The following is a 21,621-nucleotide window of genomic DNA, read 5'->3' as shown; positions in this document are numbered from 1 at the left end:
GGTCATGTGGTTGTGCATGGTGAGGACCAGTTCACCTGATGGAGCATTTCTCTCTAAATGCAGCCAGAATCTGAACATATTTAGTGATATAGGCCTAATTTGTTTATTTTCTTATATAAGAAATAACCTGGTGTATTTATTCTGCTTGATTTCTTAACCTGTTTTATTTGTTTGGTCAACAGAATCTGCACGCAAGTGCATCTCGTTTAAAACAAGGTCGAAGGAAACCAGATGCACTGCACTTTCCATTTCCTGCCATTGACCCGTCAATACCACCAGAGTTTCCACCCTGAAACTCGACGTCTACCTCCCTCTCCTTTCTTTCTCGCACGTAATGACACCAGTATCACAGTCAATGGTTTTCACACACTTTTATTTTAAATGGCTAAAGAAACCACAGTATGAAGGTGTCAGAATCAAATCTTAGAAACATTACTAAGAAGGCTGAGAGGCGCTACGCTACATCTGTACAGCATAAAACTCAAACTTCTCACGGTTAGACACAGTGTGTACTAATATATACATGTTTGAATTGCATCAGTTTGGGCATGAACGTATCAAAGTAGTTTTCCATGTCAGTTTGCAACATCTTTTTCAGAGAACCAAAAAGACAAAGAACTAAAGCTAAGAACAAAACAATCTATCAGTGGAGCTGCTACAAACAGAGAGATTAACATCTGATACCGCGATCAAGAGCTCAAAGGGTTTCCACTGTATCTGAAGATTAAAACAGTTTCTGCTATTTACAAAGACATTCTCACGAAAGGAAGAAAAATGCAAAATACAGTCCAATGAACACCACGTTTGTCTTTCCTTTTTGGTGGTCACTTGACTTCTTCTGCACCCCTCTGTAGATCAAAGTAAGACCAGTAAACTGGTACTTGATACTGTAAAGAGAGAAAGAACATGAAACAAACATTATTGTCATTTGAAATATGGATGGAATGGTTTCATCAGAACCCTGTAGATTTTAAAGAGCTGATAAAACAGCAGATTTGGCTCAGATGCACACGAGTGAGATCTCGCCGCACGCTCTCAGAGAACTCAGTGGAATTGCAGATATTGCTCAGAGATTGTGCATTATGACATCATACAGTAATGTGAGAAGCAAAACAATCCTGAGTAAAAGCATCTTTTAATTTATTCTAATTCAAGAGATAAACGTTTTAAAATCTAGCTGGAGACCATCATCTGCACATCACAGATATTGAATTTACTGTGCTCTGTATTGCAATGTGTTATTGTTGATTTGGGTCAAGTGTCCTTTATAGGGGGAATGTTTGGAATTTGCACTATGCAATTGTCTGTGTGCATAATACCCCAATTAACTACTGCATTTGCCAAAATGATGCATTACACACAGAACATTTGTTGAATTTTGTTTCGATTTTGCCATTTGAATTAACACTAATATTGCGACATTGTTTCAATGTCTTTTAAACATAGGTGAATGAATTTCAGACATTATTTCAGACACTGTAAGGGCTGAAGGTCAGTCAAGTGCCGACTGGGACTGTGTGGGATCTGTATCCCACAATACATTGCACTTCAGTGCAGTGTGACAGATGAACTAAGCAACCCAAAAAGCAACACAATGTCGGCCAAGATCCGGCCCACATCCGGTACACATGGATTTCACACGGCCCAGATGCGGATCTGAGCCGACACTATGTTGCTGTCTGGGAAGATACATAACAAGACGTTGAAGAGTGAAGAGATTGGAATAAAATAAATTTGAAAAAAATGCATAATAACCCAATTTATTTGATGAGACGTTAATCATCTAAATAAAGACCTTACAAAATTGTAATTTTTTAATAAAAAAATTAAATAAAATAAATCTGCTTTGAAACAATGTCCATTGTGAATAAAATGAACTTTAGTGGACATCATGATGTCATGTGACACCAATGTACATGTAGCATGCTGAAGATTGCAGGAGCATTACTACACTGTGTTTTTACAAAATAATACACAGTACATACTTTGCAGTATGTAGTACGCTAGTAATCCATTCCGAACAGAGCCAAAGACCTACATATTCTCATGACAATTCACTACTTTTTTTCACCTTTTATAGTTTATTTTAATTTTTTATTTCAGTTATGTTTAGGCTTTATAGATATAACTTACAGTAGGTCATGGTTGTATGTTTTTACATGACTCAACATATACAATTTTGCCATCTTGCATGTATTATTACAACTTCTCATGAGGCCGGATCTCACTTACCCATTGGAGAGATCCTCGAGAGGAGCCTGTGCTGCCGTCCTCCTCTTCCATGTGCTCATGCTCCTCACCCTCACTGTGTGCCGTCTGGCGAATCACCACTCGCTCTGAGGGAAGATATCCTGAATTAGTTTTTCTATTTTGAAATTTACATTTTCAGTTTAAACTTAGATAAAGTTTTTGTAATTTTGTGGTGTGTTTTTGTCATTTCTTTTACAGTAGTTAGTGTTTTGTGTGTGTGTGTGTGTGTGTGTGTGTGTGTGTGTGTGTGTGTGTGTGTGTGTGGGGTTTTTTTTTTCAGGTTTAATTTAAAGGGATAGTTCACCCAATACCCAATAGGAATAGTTTTTTTTAGTACATCAAGTTAAACTAAATGAAAATGAGCAAATTTGCTGTAGAAACTAGCTGAAATAAAATGTAAAATAAAGTTTTTTTATATCTTTATTAACAATTTTTTGTGGTTTTAGTTTTAGTTATAACCATGTTTCACACTCAAATGAGCTTTTTATGATTATACATTTCATTTTTTGATCTATATTATTTATGTGTTTGTGCAGGTCTAACTTAGTTCCAGACAGATCTAATCTCCATTACTGATTTTTTTTTTTTTTTTTTTTTTTTTTTTAAATCAGAAGTAATAAGTAACAGATATACCATACAAACTTCCCGAAATAAGTAATGCTCTTTTTTCATTTTTTATTTATTTACTCACACATATGACTATAAACTTCTCCTTTCCAAATTGATCACATAAGTCTATGCAGAGGATATGACAACAGCAAGCAATGTTACCCACCAATAAATACACTCTTCCCATTATAAATCTGTCTATACTGCAAGTAGCATTGCATATATATAGGGTGTTAAAGTCGTTGCATGCAAACTTTGTCCATGATGACAAAAAACTGTCTACAAAAAAAACTGTCTGTATGCCAAACACAGCACAACTGAGAGAGAGAGAGAGCCGCAGCCAACTCATATACTAATGCAACTATTGAGTACTTGAGTTAAGTGGTTCTGCTTCAGGAACCGGGTTTTACATTGGATCTTGTAGAAAAGTAAACAGAAATGTTCTTACAATCAAATATGTTAATATTAATTAAATTAATAAGAACTGCACAGGCCCAATGATATAAAAATTAATAATATGACATTGGCTGACATGGCATTTTGTAAATGCATAAACATTCAACGTGTGTTCTATCAGCCAAACACATGAAACAAACACTGATGCTAAATATTGAAATAATATTATCCATACAAACAAATGATAGAATTGAGTATGATTATTATTATTATTTTGTTGCTTTCAACATTATTCTCCTTGCTGTTTGGGGGTTGCAACTCACTATTTGAGAACAATGTAACATTTATTTTTATATAAATAAAAAAAAAAATTTTTTTACAAAATAAAAATGTATATTTTTATAGTAGTATACTTATGTCATTTTAGAAGTAATGTTCATAGAAATGTAATTATTATTATTTTTTGTTTTTTTAAGTAATGTTAAGTGTGTGTTTGAATAAGCTCAACAGTTGCTCTTCCTGTGCGGAGGGGCCGCACCGTTACAAACTCTGATAAGCTTTGACACAAAAGATCTGCTCACACAGCAACTTTCTGACATAGGCCACATTACTTTTCATATTACATGCACTTGCATCATACACTGCTCAGTTAGTCAGTAAGAGTGTCTGGATTTTTGCATGACAGCATGCTGTTGTTTAGTCAGCTGAAGAAAATGTCCAATCCTTCCTTTAAATTAATAATATATGGACACTGGTTGTGAGTTCAGTAGTGGACTGAGTATAAGTAGTGTCAAAAAACTCTTAATGAACATTTAATATCTCAGCTTTGCAGGAAAAACAGAAGTACAGTCAATACAGCAGACGATAAAGGAAAAGCAGCGCACATGCCTTCAACATACATACAAACACACCAGTACACTCTTTAAAAAATCTTCAGTGGGTTCTATAAAGAACCCGATGGTTCATGACTCAATCCCTTTATGCCAAAAGGAGAAATGTCTTAAATGATTGCATTACACTTTATTGTTTATTTAAGGGTTATTTCCATTTCTTCTACTGAAGAAATTAAATGTAATCAAAGTAATTATAATTTTTAAAAAATTAAATTCACAAAATGATCCCTAAATATGAAGCACCTGAATGATTCCTTCAAGCTTCTACTGTATATAGAGCCTTTTCTTCCAAGAGTGTAATGAGTCTCAGTATTAAAATGAAGTGTACCTGATTCTTTACAGGAGTTCCTCATCTTGCACAGACTGAGGGTCAAGCAGAGGGTCACCAGGACGATGGCAGCGGCCAGGGACAGGGGCAGGATGTGATCTGATGATGGGGTTGTGTTTGTAGGCTCTGTAGTCTGGGTTATTTGAGGCGAGGGAGGATCTTCAACAGAAGAAATAGACTGAATTAGATCAAATATTGTATGAGTTTAATAATGGTGGTCTTATAGTCTTAACTGTATCAGAATGTGTTGAAAAAATTATATTGTGATGGAAAAATCTTACCAGTCGTTGTATTCTGTAGTTGTCTGACCCTGACAGATAGATCTGTTCCAGTTCCGTTCACCTCAATCAGGAATGGAATGTCTTGAGTCACTTGACAAACATAACGACCTGTATGATTTTTAAGTATGTTTGTGAGGTGGAGAGTTGAACAGTTCTGTGTTTGATGCTCTTGGTGTTCATCCTTTACTCCTGAAAGTTTGCTCTCATTGATGTACCAAGCAACTTTATGTCCGGGTATTTTCTTCCAGCAGCAGGTGATATTAGCAGAATCTCCCTCATTCACAGTGATGTAAGATGGGCTCTGATTCACAGTCAGCTCCTCACTTGAACCTGTGACTGAGAAACAACAGCAAACGAGAAATACATGAATGTTTATGGCTGTTGTTCTTGATGTTGTAGTTTGTATCTTTAGGGACTTCTCCATTACTCAGACTTGAATCTGTTAGCAATAAATCTTTTTAACCTTATAAAACAGGAACCATAAAAATGTGTAACTTCATATCTAAAAATGTAAAAAAAAAAATAATAATAATAAAAAAAAAAATAATATTAAAAAAAAAATGTAAATAGATTATTTTTACAGGATGCAATCCTGTCTGTCATGTAGAATTTTATTTTGCTAAATTGGATTTGAAGACCAGTGGAAACACGTCTTTAATTAGACAAAAAACATTTTTTAAAAGATGATAATGGTGTAAAGCCACTGATAAAAAAAAAGGTGGAAAAGAGAAAAGAACATATACAACATATACAATATTTTTTATTTTAATTAATGTCTTATGATAGTTATGAAACAACTAATTAAAAGTCTCTTACTCGTCCAATGCTTTTTGCGAACATTGACAAATCCTTAAAGACATTTCCAAGGAACTTGCTTATATTTCTTTTTCTGTTGTGTGTTGTAAAGTTATACATTTTGCAAAAGTTTTAGCATAAGTACCATTATGTGCTATATAGATGATAATATATGACACATAATATGTAGGTGATTCATCAATAAACATATAAAACAAACCCATACAACTCATTTCGGTCTAAATGTATCAGCTCATATCTGCCATATTTTCCATATATTGTAATCATTATGATCGCAACATGTAATAATTGCTCATTTTTTTCTGGTTAAATGAATACATGATGTTAGCTAACTTTATGATTTGTATTATCTTAGAACTGTACATTTCTATATGGACATTTCTTTGACACAGTCACATGATAACGGATTACTCTTAATTGTAACCAGGTGTAACTGATTATTTGTAATCTGGATTATGTAATCAGATTCTAAAAATGAAATACTTGTAATTAGATTATATTACATTTTAAAATACTCATAATCAGAATTCTGTTACTTTTTTTTTATCTTTAATTTTTTTTTTTGCAATTGCAATTGCACACACAGACCATTAGTCAAATGACTATAATTACATAGCACATTTTTCATTTCACGTTTTTATGATTTAATTAGCTTTTTTACTTTATGAACCCCCTTCTATTCCTTCCCAAACCCTGGCGTACTGTAATGTTTAATGCGCTTCATTTTGTTGTATTTTTTTATCAATATGGTACAAGATTATACCATTCAAATCAATGTTATAAACACGTGTCAAAAGTAATCTAAAAGTAATCAAAAACTAGTCCGATTATATTACCCAAAATGCGTAATGTAATGGATTATGTTACTAACTACAATTATAATGTAGTTTGTACTCAGTAATGGACTACAATTTAATCTACCCAAAGTAATAAACAAAGTAATCTACCCAGCACTGACTGTAACGTAGAAACATGCACTTTCTGTAAAGCTGCGTTGAAATGACGCTTTGTGAAAAGTTATACTTGATACAAATACATGTGAATTGAACTGTAAATATCCAAACATGGACTGCTTGTTGTTTATAACGCCTGCAAATGTTACTGAGCGACTAAGTAAGTTTTAAAAATGTCTTACTGCAATTTAAATGTATAAACATTCCTCCTTCCTCACGCCTATAAAGCTCTACCTCTTAAAAAGTACATTTTAAAATCAACATAAAAAATATGCAAGTTAATTTGTAAATATCAAAGGCATATAACAAATCAGATAAAAAGTTATTCAAAGGAATACAATTCAGATTATTCTATAGAGCTACAATGTGACATCAATAAATGATAAATAAGTGTTTATTAAATTGTAAGTGTTTATTAAAATAGTGCAATATGCCACAAAATAATGTCTCCAGCTGAATGCAGGAAGGCAGCATTATCTCACAGCTACATTTGATTAACTTTATTTTGCACTAATGTCGAATAGTATCCTTGGAAGTCTGTGCTGGTTTTCCAGTCAGGAAGGTGTTTTGAGCGGCACTTACCTCTGAAACAAAGGCATGACATGAGGAACCCACACAGGAGTCTGGAGGAACACTTCATTTCTGAGCATCTGCTGAGAATGTGAACTTTGCTTTACTCCCACATCACAACCGTTCATACGCATGAGATACTCAAGCTCTCAGATTTTCTCTGAACATCCCCCCCCCCCCCCCCCCAACGACCACGCATCTCATTTTTGACAAACCACAACACTGTTCTCACACTTGTTCTCCCCTGGACACACAACCATATACACAACCCCACAAAAAACACAGAAAGATTCATGCATGAAGTTGAACAAGATATTTTTTTTATATATATATATTTCACATCAGTTTCAATAAAATCTAATGTAAGAATCCAGTCACAGTCATTGCAAACCATTAGAAGTCAGCAAACAAGCTATGATACAGGAAGTGACATCATAGACCTGAACAACACACCCATATCTCCATTTCCTGTCTTTCTCACAGAGCTGAAACAATGCCATCTACCACAGAAACGGTCACATCTTCAACATCAGCCATTAGACTAGTCTTTTCTGAGGTGTCCAGAACAGAAACGGTCTTATTTTCATTGCCATGCATTGCAGATAAACCTTGTTCAACGTCCACAACTACAACAGTCTCTTTTTCTTCATTCTTTTCTTCTTCTGTTGCAGCAGCAGAAGTGACTTCAGGTTTCTCTGAGTTGTCCCTCCCTTTCTCCTGTTCAGAAAGTTCAGTTTGATTTATCTGTGTCTCTCCGGCCTTCAGGTCTTCATCCAGTCCTTCTTCTGATTCTACAGATTTGGAATGAAATATGAATATACATATGAAAATCAGTAAGAGCTCAGCAACATCTAAGGGTATAAACTTACTTTAACCTATTATTTAAATCTGCTTACCACACTAACAGTATGTCATAACAAAGAACAAAAGAAGTGCATTGGTGCTCAACACAAACGGTGTGAGATGTTGTTAGACACTGGCTATATTAAAATGAACCCAGTGACCACAAGTTCATACATTACTGCTGCGGTTTTAAAATCTGAATATTATGTCACGGGTTTAGTGGTCTTAACAAAAGTATATAACAAAATAACACTTGGCTGGCAATGTGGTAGAAAGGTGGGAAAAAAAATTATTGGTGCTACCTGACAAGAGAAAACAGAGAAAGGGCAGTTGTCTTTTCTCTTTTGCCAATAGGAAAACTTTAACACCCATAATGCACTGGGCATGTGGCCATCCAAGGCCACGCCAAAGACTATAGAAAAACCCAAGATGCGTCAGTTGTATTGTTTTAAATGGGAAAAAGTGTAAAGCTCAATATGGCAGAATAAGGCCTCGTTTACACTGCAGGTCTTGATGCCCAATTCTGATTTGTTACCTATATCCGATTTTTTTGACTGTCCGTTTACACGTTCTTTCAACTGTGACCCATATCCGATTGATGTGTTTACACTTGCCATACTATCTGAAACATCGCACATGCTTAAAGGGTTCAATTCTCTTGCACAGATGGGCGGACGCGAAATATGCTTGATGCTAGCTCTGCGATATATGCGAAGTTCGCCAAACATCACCATGACATGTGCCATCATTGCACATATGCTTCAGTTATTGTGTGTGAGAGAGATCTCAGGACTGGTGGGAGCATATTGTATTTAAATATTGGCTTTAATGAGGAGCAGTGGGTCCGAAATTCTGTTGTGTACAACAATATGTTGTGTCAACGTTTTTTCACATTCCTCTCCTACGACGACACAACGTTTCGTCGGGCCATCCGTCCCTTTGCAGATGCATGTCGGGGTTTCTCTCGTCATTAAACCACGGAGACGTTGCCTAATGCCTCAGAAAATCCGATCTGCCTGTTTACACCTGGAAGAGGTGTTAGTGAGGCCAGCAGGGGGTGCTCACCCTGTGGTCTGTGTGGGTCCTAATGCCCCAGTATAGTGACGGGGACACTATACTGTTAAAGAGCACCGTCCTTCGGATGAGACGTTAAACCGAGGCCCTGACTCTCTGTGGTCATTAAAAATCCCAGGATGTCTTTCGAAAGAGTAGGGGTGTAACCCCGGCATCCTGGCCAAATTTGCCCAGTGGCCTCTGTCCATCATGGCCTCCTAATCATCCCCATACTGATTGGCTTCATCACTGTCTCCTCTCCACCAGTAAGCTGGTGTGTGGTGGGCGTTCTGGCGCAATATGGCTGCCGTCGCATCATCCAGGTGGATGCTGCACATTGGTGGTGTTTGAGGAGATCCCCCTTCTATGTAAAGCGCTTTGAGTGCTGAGAAAAGCGCTATATAAATGTAATGAATTATTAATTATTATTACATGACAGTCGCATTGGCACATATCCGATTTATTTCCACATATGAATGAGGCCTGAAACCGATCTCGAAATATCCAAATGCATGCGTTTTTTTTCCTGTTTACACTGTCATAGAACACATCGGATCTGTGTCACATATGAGCAAAAAATCCGAATTGGGTCACATTTCACTGACAGTGTAAACGAGGCCTAAGTCCCACCTTCTAAATAAGAGCCAATCGCAGATTGATAAAGTCATCGTGTCTCTGCAGCTGCCGTTTTATGTCATGATTCGAGAGTTTAGAAACAAAATTTATGAGACAGTTGTTGTCAGATTTCATTGGTGATTTCAAATATGGAATTTAATCGTAAGCTTGGCGAACAGTTTTCGAGAATTTGATGTTTCCCCATTCAAAAAGATAGGAGCTGCATTTGCATGCCCGAGAGGTGTTTCAAAGATGGCCGCTGAGTGAAATGACTTGTCTTTAAAGGACACCTATTATGACCCTTTTCACAAGATGTAAAATAAGTCTCCGATGTCCCCAGAGTATGTACAGTATGTGAAGTTTTAGCTCAAAATACCAAACAGATATTTTTTTTACAGCATGTTTTAATTGTCATTTTTTGGGGCTCAGAAAAACGCGCTGTTTTAGTGTGTACCCCTTTAAATGCAAATTAACTGCTCCTGCCGGCCCAGGGGGCGGAGCCTCACGAGCTCGCGCTTCAGTCAGGACAATCCAGGGGGGTAATCGAGCGCTCGATTTCCGTACCACCCCCGGGAGCCGCCATTGGCTAACAAGCCTTCACCTGCTGTTAGCATTCCATTGACTCCTATTCATTTTGGCGTCACTTTGACAGCGAATAACTTTACATCTGAGGCGTTTAAAGACTCCATTTGTCCATTGTTTATTTCTAAAGAAACACGACAATGTATAAAAGGCTCCATTACCTTGTATCTTACGTTATGGCCCCGTAGAAGCAGTTTTTGTAAAAGTAGGCTAACGATTGCGTCATAACCACGCAACTCTCTGGAAATTACCATAGAGACAGGAGGAGAAGCTCGCAGTCAATCGGGGGACGTGGAGGCATAAAGTCCGATAAAGTCAAAGGAGAAGCCCATAGAGAGTCATGACGTTGCTCCTGCTCCTAGCTCATGGACAGCTCCTACTCACGCTCTCCGTCTCTGCGAGATTCGGAAGGGAATGATTCAGATTTCGCTTGGCACAGCTACTAGAAAACTTAAAACTGTCAGGCAGGCTGCTCACGTCACATCCACGTCGTCAAGCTCAGTTTGAGTCTGCGCAGTACGCTCAGCCATCAGGAAGTGAGGGCTTCTAATTTGCTTCACTTCTCTCCGTTGAAACCTATGGGGTCGCTGTGTCCAGTTTATATACTGTCTATGGGACAATCTCATCTGATAATATCAAAACAGAAACTCTCAGTAGCGTGTTCATTTTGACTCGGAGTCGGACAATAATGCCCACAGCGCCAGAGAATATATACTGTATGGAGATTAAACAGGTATAGTTTAGCTTAATTATGGTTATAACTTATTTTTCATCTGCTTTTATCCACTATTAATACAAGCCTGCTGTAGCAGACCTCGTCCGAATGATGACCAAAATATACTGATGAGTTCAATTAAGTTTATTGTACATCACACAAAAGCGTTAGTTTTACTCCAGAGAATCACTGTAAGAACAGCTAAATAAACACAGTATAAGATGTGAGCATTAAAGTCTTATCCATAAACTCTCTCTCTCCCCCTTTCATTAGCATGGAACATACACAGCGAAGTACACAAAACACTTGTTACAACTAACAGCAAACAAATATATACACACCTTTTCAGTCTGTGCTTAATAAACTGGTACACTGTAAATCCGTAAAACTATTCGATGAGCTGTCATAAAGTGCGTGCTCTCACTTTCATTTCTGCCGTGGTCAGTAAGGTTAGTCCTGTCGCTCCGGAGAGTGTAATCTGGATCACGAACAGTGGGTACAGATCCATCCTCGAGTAAGAACGAGAGTAAATGAAGACTGATATGTTCATTCTGACATTCTGATGTTCAACAACAAAACACCTCAATCGCTTAGGAGACATTCTTGTCTACAGCTGCTCAAGCGTCGAACAATGGTGGACTGTGTCCAGCTCACTCAGGGTGGGTCTATGCTCAAACTGAAGTGTCACTCAACAGTCGTGGGAGGGGCCTGCGCAATTCTACGTCACATTGCGCTGAATCTGAGAACAGCTCATTCTGAGACAGTGCTTATGATTTATTGAGATTGTAAAAAAACCACTGGGTGGATTTTTATCATTCTAGGGTGGTTTTGCTCACACACTGCCAACACACATTTATGTTCAAACACCATGTAAAAGTGAATTTTGCATAATAGGTGCCCTTTAAGGGACTTTGTGTCACGGTACGATTGATGAGGATGTAGGCGCAAGTGCAAAGTAAAAGAGAGTTTATTATAAACAGGTAAACACACAACACAGGAAGGAGGAATGATGTAATGTCCAGATAGCAACAATGATGATCAAAGGATAACGGTAGTAGAGAGTGCTGGATGATTGGTAGTGGCGTTGGTGGAAGATGATCAATGGTGAAAACCAGGAACAGACCGGAACATCCACATAGAGACGACACGGTAATCCAAATGAATATAGTAAATACATAAAACTACAACACCATTAACACAGAAACTGAAACTCAGACAATGAACCAGCAACTGACACAACACAAGACAGAGTATATATACACATGACCTAAATGAGTGGCAGCTGGCACAATGGAAGCAAGGAACAGGTGTAATCAGAGTTAATGAGTCCAGGTGAACACAATCAACACAGAACCAAACACAGAAAATACTGTGACAGTACCCCCCCTCTAAGGAGTGGCTTCCAGACACTCCCAAAGAAAGTTCAGGTGGGTGGAGGAACGGAGGTGGATCTGGGGGAGGGTAGGCGGGCCAGGTCCGTGAAGGGCAGGCAAAGCGGGCAGGGCAGGAAGCCAGGGCGGGGCCGGCAGTGCAGGAGGCCAAGGCGGATCCGCAGGCAGAACCTGAGACCAGGGTGGAGCTGCAACCCATGGTGGTGCCGGCGGCAACAGGAACCTGGGTAGAAGGAGAGAGCAGAAAGAGGCCCTCTGGCCCAGGTTAGACAAGGCAAGGAGTTCAAATTCGGCCATCTTGGGCCAGGCAGGAAATTCAGGGAGCTCGGGATCGGCCATCTTGGGCCAGGCAGAGAGTTCAGAGAGCTCAGGATCGGCCATCTTGGACCGCACACTAGGCAATTCACTGGGCAGCACACTAGGCAGTTCACTGGGCAAGACAGAGAGACTTTGAGAGTCGTGCACGACCATTTTGGCAAGGGAAGAGAGTCTATGGGGCTTGGAAGCGACCATGTCAGCTGACCCACAGGATACTGGAAACTCAGGAGTAACCATCTCGGCCTTCACAGGAAACTCAGGGAACTCAGAAACAGGCCTTATGGTCAGGACAGGAAGTTCAGGAGACTTGGGTTCAGCTAACCTGGTCGAGATCAGAGGCTCAGGGGACTCAAATTCAAACCTTTCTGCCATGATAGGAAGTGCAGGAGACTCAGGTTCGGACCTCTCAGGCGTGACAGGAAATGCAGGAGACTCAGGTTCGGACCTCTCAGGCGTGACAGGAAGTGCAGGAGACTCAGGTTCATGGGTTTGAGAGACCTCTTGTGAAACGAAAGAGCAGAAAGCAGACCACACACACCACAGAGCCATAGCCAACACAGGCAGCACAGAAGTCAAAGGACATACCTCAGGCACTGTAGAGACCACAGAACTGGAAACAAACGGACTTAGAATCCCAGCCGCCCGTACCGACATCATCTGGGTATCCACCAGACTAGACATTAACCTCTGGGTCCTAGTATGCACTGGAGAGGTGGGTGAGGCGGTCATCTTGTGAAATGGCTCGGGTGTAGCAGCCATCCTGTGAAGTGGCTCGGGTGTGACAGCCATCTTGTGAAGTGGCTCGGGTGTAGCAGCCATCCTGTGAAGTGGCTCGGGTGTGACAGCCCTCTTGTGAAGTGGCTCGGGTGTGACAGCCATCTTGTGAAGTGGCTTGGGTGTCGCAGCGGTGGTCCTCTTGTGAACAGACTCATATGTAGCCATCTTAAGGATAGGTACAGGTAAGACAACGGCCCTCTGGGGAATGGATGCAGGTATGGCGACAGCCCTCTGGGAAACAGATGCAGGTATGGCCACTGCTGTCTCAAACACCGGTGCAGGCATGATGACGGCCCTCTTGAGAACTGCCACCGGTTTAGCCGTGGCCATCTTTAAAACAGGAGTTGACGTGATAGGCCTTGTGGAGAAGGGTGTTCTTCTAATTGCCAGTCTAGAACCTCGCCCTGGTCTAGCTGGTGTAATCGGTTCTAGACTGGCCCTCCTAGGACTCGGAGTAGGACTGGCAGCCACCTTAAGAACAGGTGCAGCAGTGGTAGCCATCTTGTGAACCGGCTTGGATCTCCTTTCCACCTCTCTCTCTCGTGGTCGACGCTCGGGAAAGAGCGAAATGATCATGTCCATCGCACTCGCTACATCCATGATGGGCTGGTTCATTCTGTCATGGTACGATTGATGAGGATGTAGGCGCAAGTGCAAAGTAAAAGAGAGTTTATTATAAACAGGTAAACACACAACACAGGAAGGAGGAATGATGTAATGTCCAGATAGCAACAATGAAGATCAAAGGATAACGGTAGTAGAGAGTGCTGGATGATTGGTAGTGGCGTTGGTGGAAGATGATCAATGGTGAAAACCAGGAACAGACCGGAACAGCCACATGGAGACGACACGGTAATCCAAATGAATATAGTAAATACATAAAACTACAACACCATTAACACAGAAACTGAAACTCAGACAATGAACCAGCAACTGACACAACACAAGACAGAGTATATATACACATGACCTAAATGAGTGGCAGCTGGCACAATGGAAGCAAGGAACAGGTGTAATCAGAGTTAATGAGTCCAGGTGAACACAATCAACACAGAACCAAACACAGAAAACACAGAACACAGTATATACTGTGACACTTTGGCCACGCCCAGTCTAGTATGGATATGCTTGACCAGAGTCAAATATTGCCTAGCTTTAGTAGGAAATACTTCCTAACCAACTTTTAATTATAATGGTGTCAACTTGAATTGTTCATGGGTGCAAAAATAAAAGAGTAAGGGCCCTATCTTGCTCCCAGCGCAATTGACTTTGTACACCCACGCATGGCATGTATCATTCCTATTTTGCACCCGACGCACAGCGGACTTTTCCCTCAACAGACGCACGTCGGTAAATTAGGGAATGAACTTGTGCTCCAAGGGGCGGTTCAGCGAAAAGTGGAGGCGTGCTCCCTGGTGCTATTTTGCAGTTCCAGAAAACAATTCCGCCACAGACCAGGAAAAACCTAGTCTAAAGTCAGTGGCGCGTTCAGATGCTATTTTAAGGGCGCATGCTTGGCCATAATGTAGCGTGTGCACAACGGGCATACTAGGGCTGGGTATTGACACAAATTTCACAATTCGATTCGATTTCGATTCACAAGCTTGCGATTCGATTTCGATTACGATTCGATTTGATTCAATATTGATTATTTTGGATATCAGGTACAATACATTGCAAATTTTCTCAAGGAAAACAAATCTCTTAACTATTATTGTAAACTATCTACGTCAGTTGTAGCCTATAGGCTTCATTAGCCTACTGTAATATTGAAGGTAAAAATTTACTGATTTGTATACAAACACTTAAAATACACTTTTATTTATTTTTATAATAATAAAGTTATATGAAATTATATAAAAATTTAAATGGTGGCTGTCATAAAAAAACTTTTCTGATTTATTCAAACATGCATTAAATATTGAAGAACATTAAAAATTATAATGAATATGTAATATGGTGCATATATTTAACAAAATGCTCCTCTCTAGAGTTAATTTTTCTAGCTGACTAACGAGTTTATGGTCACTGGATATGTTTTTTCTGAGGTAAATGTGACGTTACATGACATTGTTTACTAACGTCTTTCCACGGTTGAAACACTGATTGAGCGATTCCATGTGACATGATACTCATGTATCTCTCTCTATCTTTTAACATGTACTCTATCTTTTAACACACTTTTAGATGCTCATTCATGTTTATTTCGCGCTGTAACTGATTATTAAGGCGGAAGAGAAGGTCATGTGCGCTCCGCGCTTCTGCTTCTCTAGAGTTGAGCTGCGCCAGAGCAATCTCACGCCACAGCGCCAAAACGGTAATTATGTTTTTGAATTTCGTAAGAAAATGGACGTAATTTGAAATCTGAGACTTTGTTTCATATAAATAATAACAAAGCACAAAGATTATTGCGATTTATTGGATGGGATGCGCGCATCAATGTTCCATTCATTCATCAACTGAAAACAGGATGACTAACCGATTCTTGGGATTTAAGAATCGATATCATTTCGTAAAAATCGATTAAAAGCGAGAAATCTATATTTTTTACCCAGCCCTAGCGCATACACTTTGCTTGTCTCATCTACACACAGACGCAGCAGTTGCCATTTTTGCAAACCATACATAATTACAAGGAAAAATATTCCACATGAGGGAAATCATTGTGGTGTCCATGAAGATGTGAAAAATAGGCATAAATCTAGCTTACACATTTACCAAAATTATTATACGCCTGTTTAACCGAAGCTAATTTGGGTGGGTTTCTCCCATCCCCATACAATGTCACTTCTCTGTCTTTTGCGGCCCTGACGGGAACGCCGGTCTTCTCGGCTGTGAACCGCTCCTGGCGTGCACCTGGCAAATCCGCCATTATAATAGCAATCCGCCATGGAACAAGCACGCCTGCTCTTAAAGGGAATGTGAGATGATGCTCTGATTGGTTTATTTCACGTTACGCCCAAACCACATGAGTAATGTAGCTACTTCAGAACAACCCATTTTAGATTTGCGTCGGGCGCAAGAGTCATTTATCCCGCCGGTATAATAGCAACAGCTGCTATCGAGATCCGCCCACAAAGTTACTTGCGTTTCGAGTTTGATACTTGCGTTTCAGATCGTTAAAATAGGGCCCTAAATGTTCAGCAGGAATGAGATACTGTATTTTTGGTTTCCAGTGAAGGATCCAGAGTGTTGTACGCAGGGGATAAAGGACACAGTGTTTAAGGTCAAACGGGGGGAAAAATGGAAAGAAACTGCCATTCCATCAGTTAATTTGGAAGAAGAGGAACAGGGAGCACCTTCTGCTCAACCTCCAGAAGTAAAACACCATAGTGTACGGGTAATAAGCTGTTTCCATAGTGTTCTATTTTTACCATAATTCTGTTTAAAGAGTAGAAAAAGTACAATACAATTTTCAGTGATAAACCTACTCTTACAATAACTGTTCTGTTAATAACCCTCTGCCGATCAGACTGTCCGTGGGTGGGGATACAAAAAGTACAATCTGAGGTTTTTACGAAAGCCCTGGAGCTCTCAAGACTCAGCAGAATGATGCATTTTGGAGGACTTTTGCTGATGAATAAACATGAATTTTATTTACATATTTACGTAAATTTTCTGAAACTGAGATGTATTCATCATATGAAAGCTGAATAAATAAGCTTTCCATTGATGATGAAAATCTGGAATCTGAGGGTGCATAAATTCGAAACATTGAGAAAATCTCCTTTAGAGTTGTCTATTTATGTTTGCGATTGTGCTGCATTCACTCACAAAAATAAATGTTTTATATATTTAAGGTAGGAAATTTACAAAATATTTTCATGAAACATGATTTTTACTTAAAGGACAAGTTCGGTATATTACACTTAAAGCCCTGTTTTCAGATCGTTTCTGATGAAATAGAACGGTTAAGATTGAAATTTGGACACATGCTGCTGGCCCGAGAATTTTCGGTTTCTATGGTAGCACCCCCCCACCTCCACAATGGCTGCATATGTGCACTGGAACAATCCTTCCTAAAACGCATTCAACTTTCGTTTACAAAGATGTGAAACTCACCGAGTGGTCAGGGGTGTTCACTGATATGCTCACACAAAAATCGCTGCAAAAGATGCTTTCCAACAGGTTTTATCGTAGTTTTTGTCAAACTCCATTGACTTGTATTGGATGTGCTGTGAGGTACGGTATTACTCCGCCGCCGGGCTGGATTGTCTATTATTCAAGCTCTCAACGGAAGAATGTACGGGTGTGAGGTGTTTGGAAAAATAGGTCCACAGTTTTACAACGAATGGTAAAACACCTGTTGGAAAGCATCTTTTGCAGCGATTTTTGTGTGAGCATATCAGTGAACACCCGTGACCACTCGGTGAGTTTCACGTCTTGGTAAACGAAAGTTTAATGCGTTTTAGGAAGGATTGTTCCAGTGCACCTATGCAGCCATTGTGGAGGTGGGGGGTGCTGCCACAGAAACCGAAAATTCTCGGGCCAGCAGCATGTGTCCAAATTTCAATCTTAACCGTTCTATTTCATCAGAAACTAACTGAAAACAGGGCTTTAAGTGTAAAATACCGAACTTGTCCTTTAATATCCAACCCGATCTCACGGGAAAACGTACAAATTCTACGAGGTGGCTAATTCGTACGAATTCATACGACCTCACTCGTACGAATTCGTACGATTTTTGCAAAATCGTACATATTTTACGAATTGCCCAATTTGTATGAATTCATACGAATGACCTATCCCTGACCCTGCCCCTAAACCTACCCATCACGTGGGTTTAGACAAATCGTACAAATTCGTACGAGTGAGGTCGTACGAGTGAGGTCGTACGAATTCGTACGATTTAGCCATCTTTTTATCATTCGTACGAATTCGTACGAATTGGTCGTGAGATAGTGTTGCAATATCCTAATGATTTTTGCCATAAAAGAAAAATCGATAACTTTGACCCATACAATGTATTGTTGGCTATTACCACAAACATACCCGTGCGACTTGTGACTGGTTTTGTGATCCAGGGTAACACATCGTTATTATAACAATACAAAACAGGTTGAAAATAGCAATTCTGTTTGCTTGCCATAAGCAGAGTCTTGAGTCTTGAGATTGATTTTGCTTATTTTTAATGTTAATTTTTAAGTGTAATCAAATCATTTATTTTTAATCTTTTGTGCATTATTCTTGCATCATCTGGGAATATTTTTATCCTTGAAACTGTAGATAATGCATATTACAATTCTGGGATTTTATCTTATTTTTTTTTATCTAAATCTAAATGTTAAGCATATAGTCTATTTCCAGTTTTCAAATACATATCTGCCTCAAATCAAATGTTTCAATGTTGTGATTCTTCATCTTGTTTGGTTAAAGGCTAAACAAACAACTAATCTACATTGTGAATTTTGTGCTGATATGTTGAACAGTTACCTGGTTTTGACACCGTTGCTTGTTTGACGTCCCTGTTCAGGTAAAAGAACGTCATCAGTAGACAGATGAAGGGCAGACTTCTCAATATGTATATTATCACAGCCTCACGTGAACTACCTGTGAGAAACAAGTGATCTTTTTAACAGAGGATCGTTTGAGGGAATTCTACAAAACTACAACTGCATAAGAAAAGTTAGTAAACCTAAAAAAAAAAAAATAATAAAAAATCTGGAATAAATCCATTTTTTTCCATATTCATATTTTTGTAAACATATACATAATAAAATAATTGTACATTTATAATTTATGTCTAACTTTTTTTTTTTTTTTTTTTTTTATTCGTATAACATCTTACCCTTTATTCTGATAGGATCTAAATGTATAGTTCTCATCTTTTAGATTTATTTCCAAAATCTTTCTTCAGTTATAAAATATTAATAATGATAATTAATTCTGACAATTGAATTTATTATAAATGTAATTTTATTTTTTAATTATTATTATTATTTATTTTCTTTATTAGACAGAGACAACACCGTTTACACCTGTATTTAGCATCGTCCATTTGTGATTCGAGAGACCAAAACGCATCTTAATACCAGGTGTACACAGGACCAGAGAGTGATAAGAGACCATTGAGACGACAGTCACACCCTGACTCGAAACCAGATCAGCCAGGTGATCCATGACTCAACACATCCAGACAACACTTGCTGTACCACAGAAAAAGAATCGTTTTTTTGCACGGTGTAAGTAGCTACTCACTGCCTGCTGGGAGTCTGGGAACCTTATATTGAACTGTATAAACATTTTCTGTAAAAGAGCAGAAGAATTAGATCATTTTTATTATGCAACAGTCCTTAAATCTGATATTGCTTAATTGACGCATCAGGAAGAAATGCATGTCTTCCAAAATGGTGGTCTTTAACTGCAATGGTATTGTAACTTGGTTGAAATTTGTGTGATACAATCTCAGTTGTTGAATGAATTTGAATCATGATTTATTCCAATTAATGGTAATGCATTTCCTGAATTACTTTTTATACATAATTACATTCATTATTTTTATTTGGGATTTTTTAGAATCGATCAGTTGTAAAAGGCAGCAGGTGATTTGAATGATAATGAATACTGTTGTGCTCAAAAGTTTACACCCCCTTGCAGAATCTGTGAAAATGTTAATAATTTTAACAAAATAATATAAATATTTTTAATTTAGTACTGCCCTCCAGAAGCTACAGAAGATACTTGCATGTTGCATGTATGTAAACTTTTTTTGAACAGGGGTAATTATTTTAATTCTATTATTTTGTCTTGTGGACTGTGTGTAAACATCTGTTATGTGAAATAGCTTATTCAGAACAGTACTAAAAAAAAACACAACATGCCATTTTTATGATCCCTCTTATTTTATTTAAATTATATATTTTTTTGCAGATTCTGCAAAGTGTGTGTAAACTTTTAAGCACAACTGTAACTGTGTTATATTGTCTTGTAATAGTATTGGAATTTGTAGGACAAATAATATTGTGACAGAAGAATCTTACCAATCGTTTGGGTTGATTGAGGCGAGGGAGGAACTTCAACAGAAGAAACAGACAGAATTAGATCAAATATTGTATGAGTTTAATAATGGTGGTCTTCTAGTCTTTGAGTTGTATTGGAATGTGTAGAAAAAATTATATTGTGATGGAAAATCTTACCAGTCGTTGTCTTTAGTTGTCTGAAAGATAGATCTGTTCCAGTTCCATTTACCTTATGCAGGATTGGAATGTCTTGAATCACTTGACAAACATAACGACCTGTATGATTTTTAAGTATTTTTGTGAGGTGGAGAGTTGAACAGTTCTGTGTTTGATGCTCTTGGTGTTCATCCTTTACTCCTGAAAGTTTAGTCTCATTGATGTACCAAGCAACTTTAACTCTATGTCCGGGTATTTTCCTCCAGCAGCAGATGATATTAGCAGAATCTCCCTCATTCACAGCGATGTAAGATGGGCTCTGATTCACAGTCAGCTCCTCACTTGAACCTGTGACTAAAACAAGCCATTAACATTTGCATTTTCTCATTTAGCAAACACCTTTATCCAAAGCAGCTGACAAATGAGGAAATATTTATGTGTTCGGACAATCTTTGTCAATATACTGTACATTTGATATGTAGAAAACATTTGCGCTGTAATGAGATGTGTCTGCATCTCCAAATGTCCTTAACCACAAGATAACGAAAATAAGACACAAGTATTTGAATAACTAGTATTTTGAGCAGGTGTTTAGGCTGGATGAGGCTCTTACCTGTGAAGCAAATGCAGAAAAACATGAGACCACAGATGAGAGGGCAGGAAAACTTCATTTCTAAGCATTTGATCACAAATGCAAACTAACAAAAGCGCTGACACACCCGCTCACATTAAAACACACCAACAGTCATAACTTCCTGGACTTGTATCTGTGTGCCAAGATGTGATCTCCCCCCCCCCCCTCTTTCTCTTCTATCTTCTGGATAATCTGCAGTATGTAGAAGATCATTGTTGTAACATTTACCAATGACACTTTTTAATTGTTCTCAATATTCTCAAAATTGACCTAACTTAACCTAAAAACCCAAATTCATTGCTGTGTAACTCAATCTGTGACTAGTTTGACAAAATTAAACAACTAAAAACTAAAATTTTAAACATCAGGATGAAATGCAAATAACATCAACATGTTATAATTTATAATTGTTATATATATATATATATATTTTTTTTTCATTCTGATATTGATGGAATCTCTTAAAACCCATCCTTTCTGAG

The 21,621-nt window shown here is 38.5% G+C and overlaps 1 protein-coding gene across 5 annotated transcripts; it reads right to left on the bottom strand.

Annotated features, from left to right (window-relative positions):
* Positions 1–356: 356 nt before the first annotated feature.
* LOC309478176 (uncharacterized protein) lies at positions 357–21,258 on the bottom strand. 5 transcript variants are annotated; one of them, XM_082141776.1, is made up of 6 exons: positions 21,119–21,258; positions 20,527–20,859; positions 20,371–20,403; positions 19,589–19,636; positions 18,824–18,940; positions 7,395–7,887 (listed from the first exon to the last, which is right to left on the bottom strand). In XM_082141776.1, exons 1-6 carry the CDS (start codon positions 21,174–21,176, stop codon positions 7,574–7,576), a joined length of 903 nt encoding a protein of 300 aa, XP_081997902.1. In that variant the 5' UTR covers positions 21,177–21,258; the 3' UTR covers positions 7,395–7,573. The 5 variants fall into 5 exon arrangements, with proteins under 5 accessions (XP_081997905.1, XP_081997904.1, XP_081997906.1 ...); XM_082141779.1 differs by lacking the exons at positions 7,395–7,887; positions 18,824–18,940; positions 19,589–19,636; positions 20,371–20,403; positions 20,527–20,859 and adding exons at positions 357–887; positions 2,233–2,336; positions 4,477–4,635; positions 4,758–5,093 and having other exon boundaries at positions 21,119–21,231; XM_082141778.1 differs by lacking the exons at positions 7,395–7,887; positions 18,824–18,940; positions 19,589–19,636; ... (1 more) ...; positions 20,527–20,859; positions 21,119–21,258 and adding exons at positions 357–887; positions 2,233–2,336; positions 4,477–4,635; positions 4,758–5,093; positions 7,109–7,243.
* Between the last annotated feature and the right edge of the window lie 363 nt (positions 21,259–21,621).

Source organism: Leuciscus leuciscus (assembly GCF_965113295.1).
Source record: "Leuciscus leuciscus genome assembly, chromosome: 16".
NCBI lineage: Eukaryota > Metazoa > Chordata > Actinopteri > Cypriniformes > Leuciscidae > Leuciscus > Leuciscus leuciscus.
Note: the sequence above shows the minus strand (reverse complement) of the source record. Positions and strands in the feature narration are given on the sequence as shown.

Bases quoted from the DNA above. Each gene is read 5' to 3' on its own strand.
- LOC309478176 (XM_082141776.1), bottom strand. From the start codon at position 21,176: ATGAAGTTTTCCTGCCCTCTCATCTGTGGTCTCATGTTTTTCTGCATT. The intron at 18,941-19,588 runs GTGAGTAGCTAC...TGTTTCTCACAG, and splicing joins TCCCAGACTCCCAGCAGGCA to GTAGTTCACGTGAGGCTGTG. The intron at 7,888-18,823 runs GTAACTGTTCAA...CCAAATCTGTAG, and splicing joins AGCAACGGTGTCAAAACCAG to AATCAGAAGAAGGACTGGAT.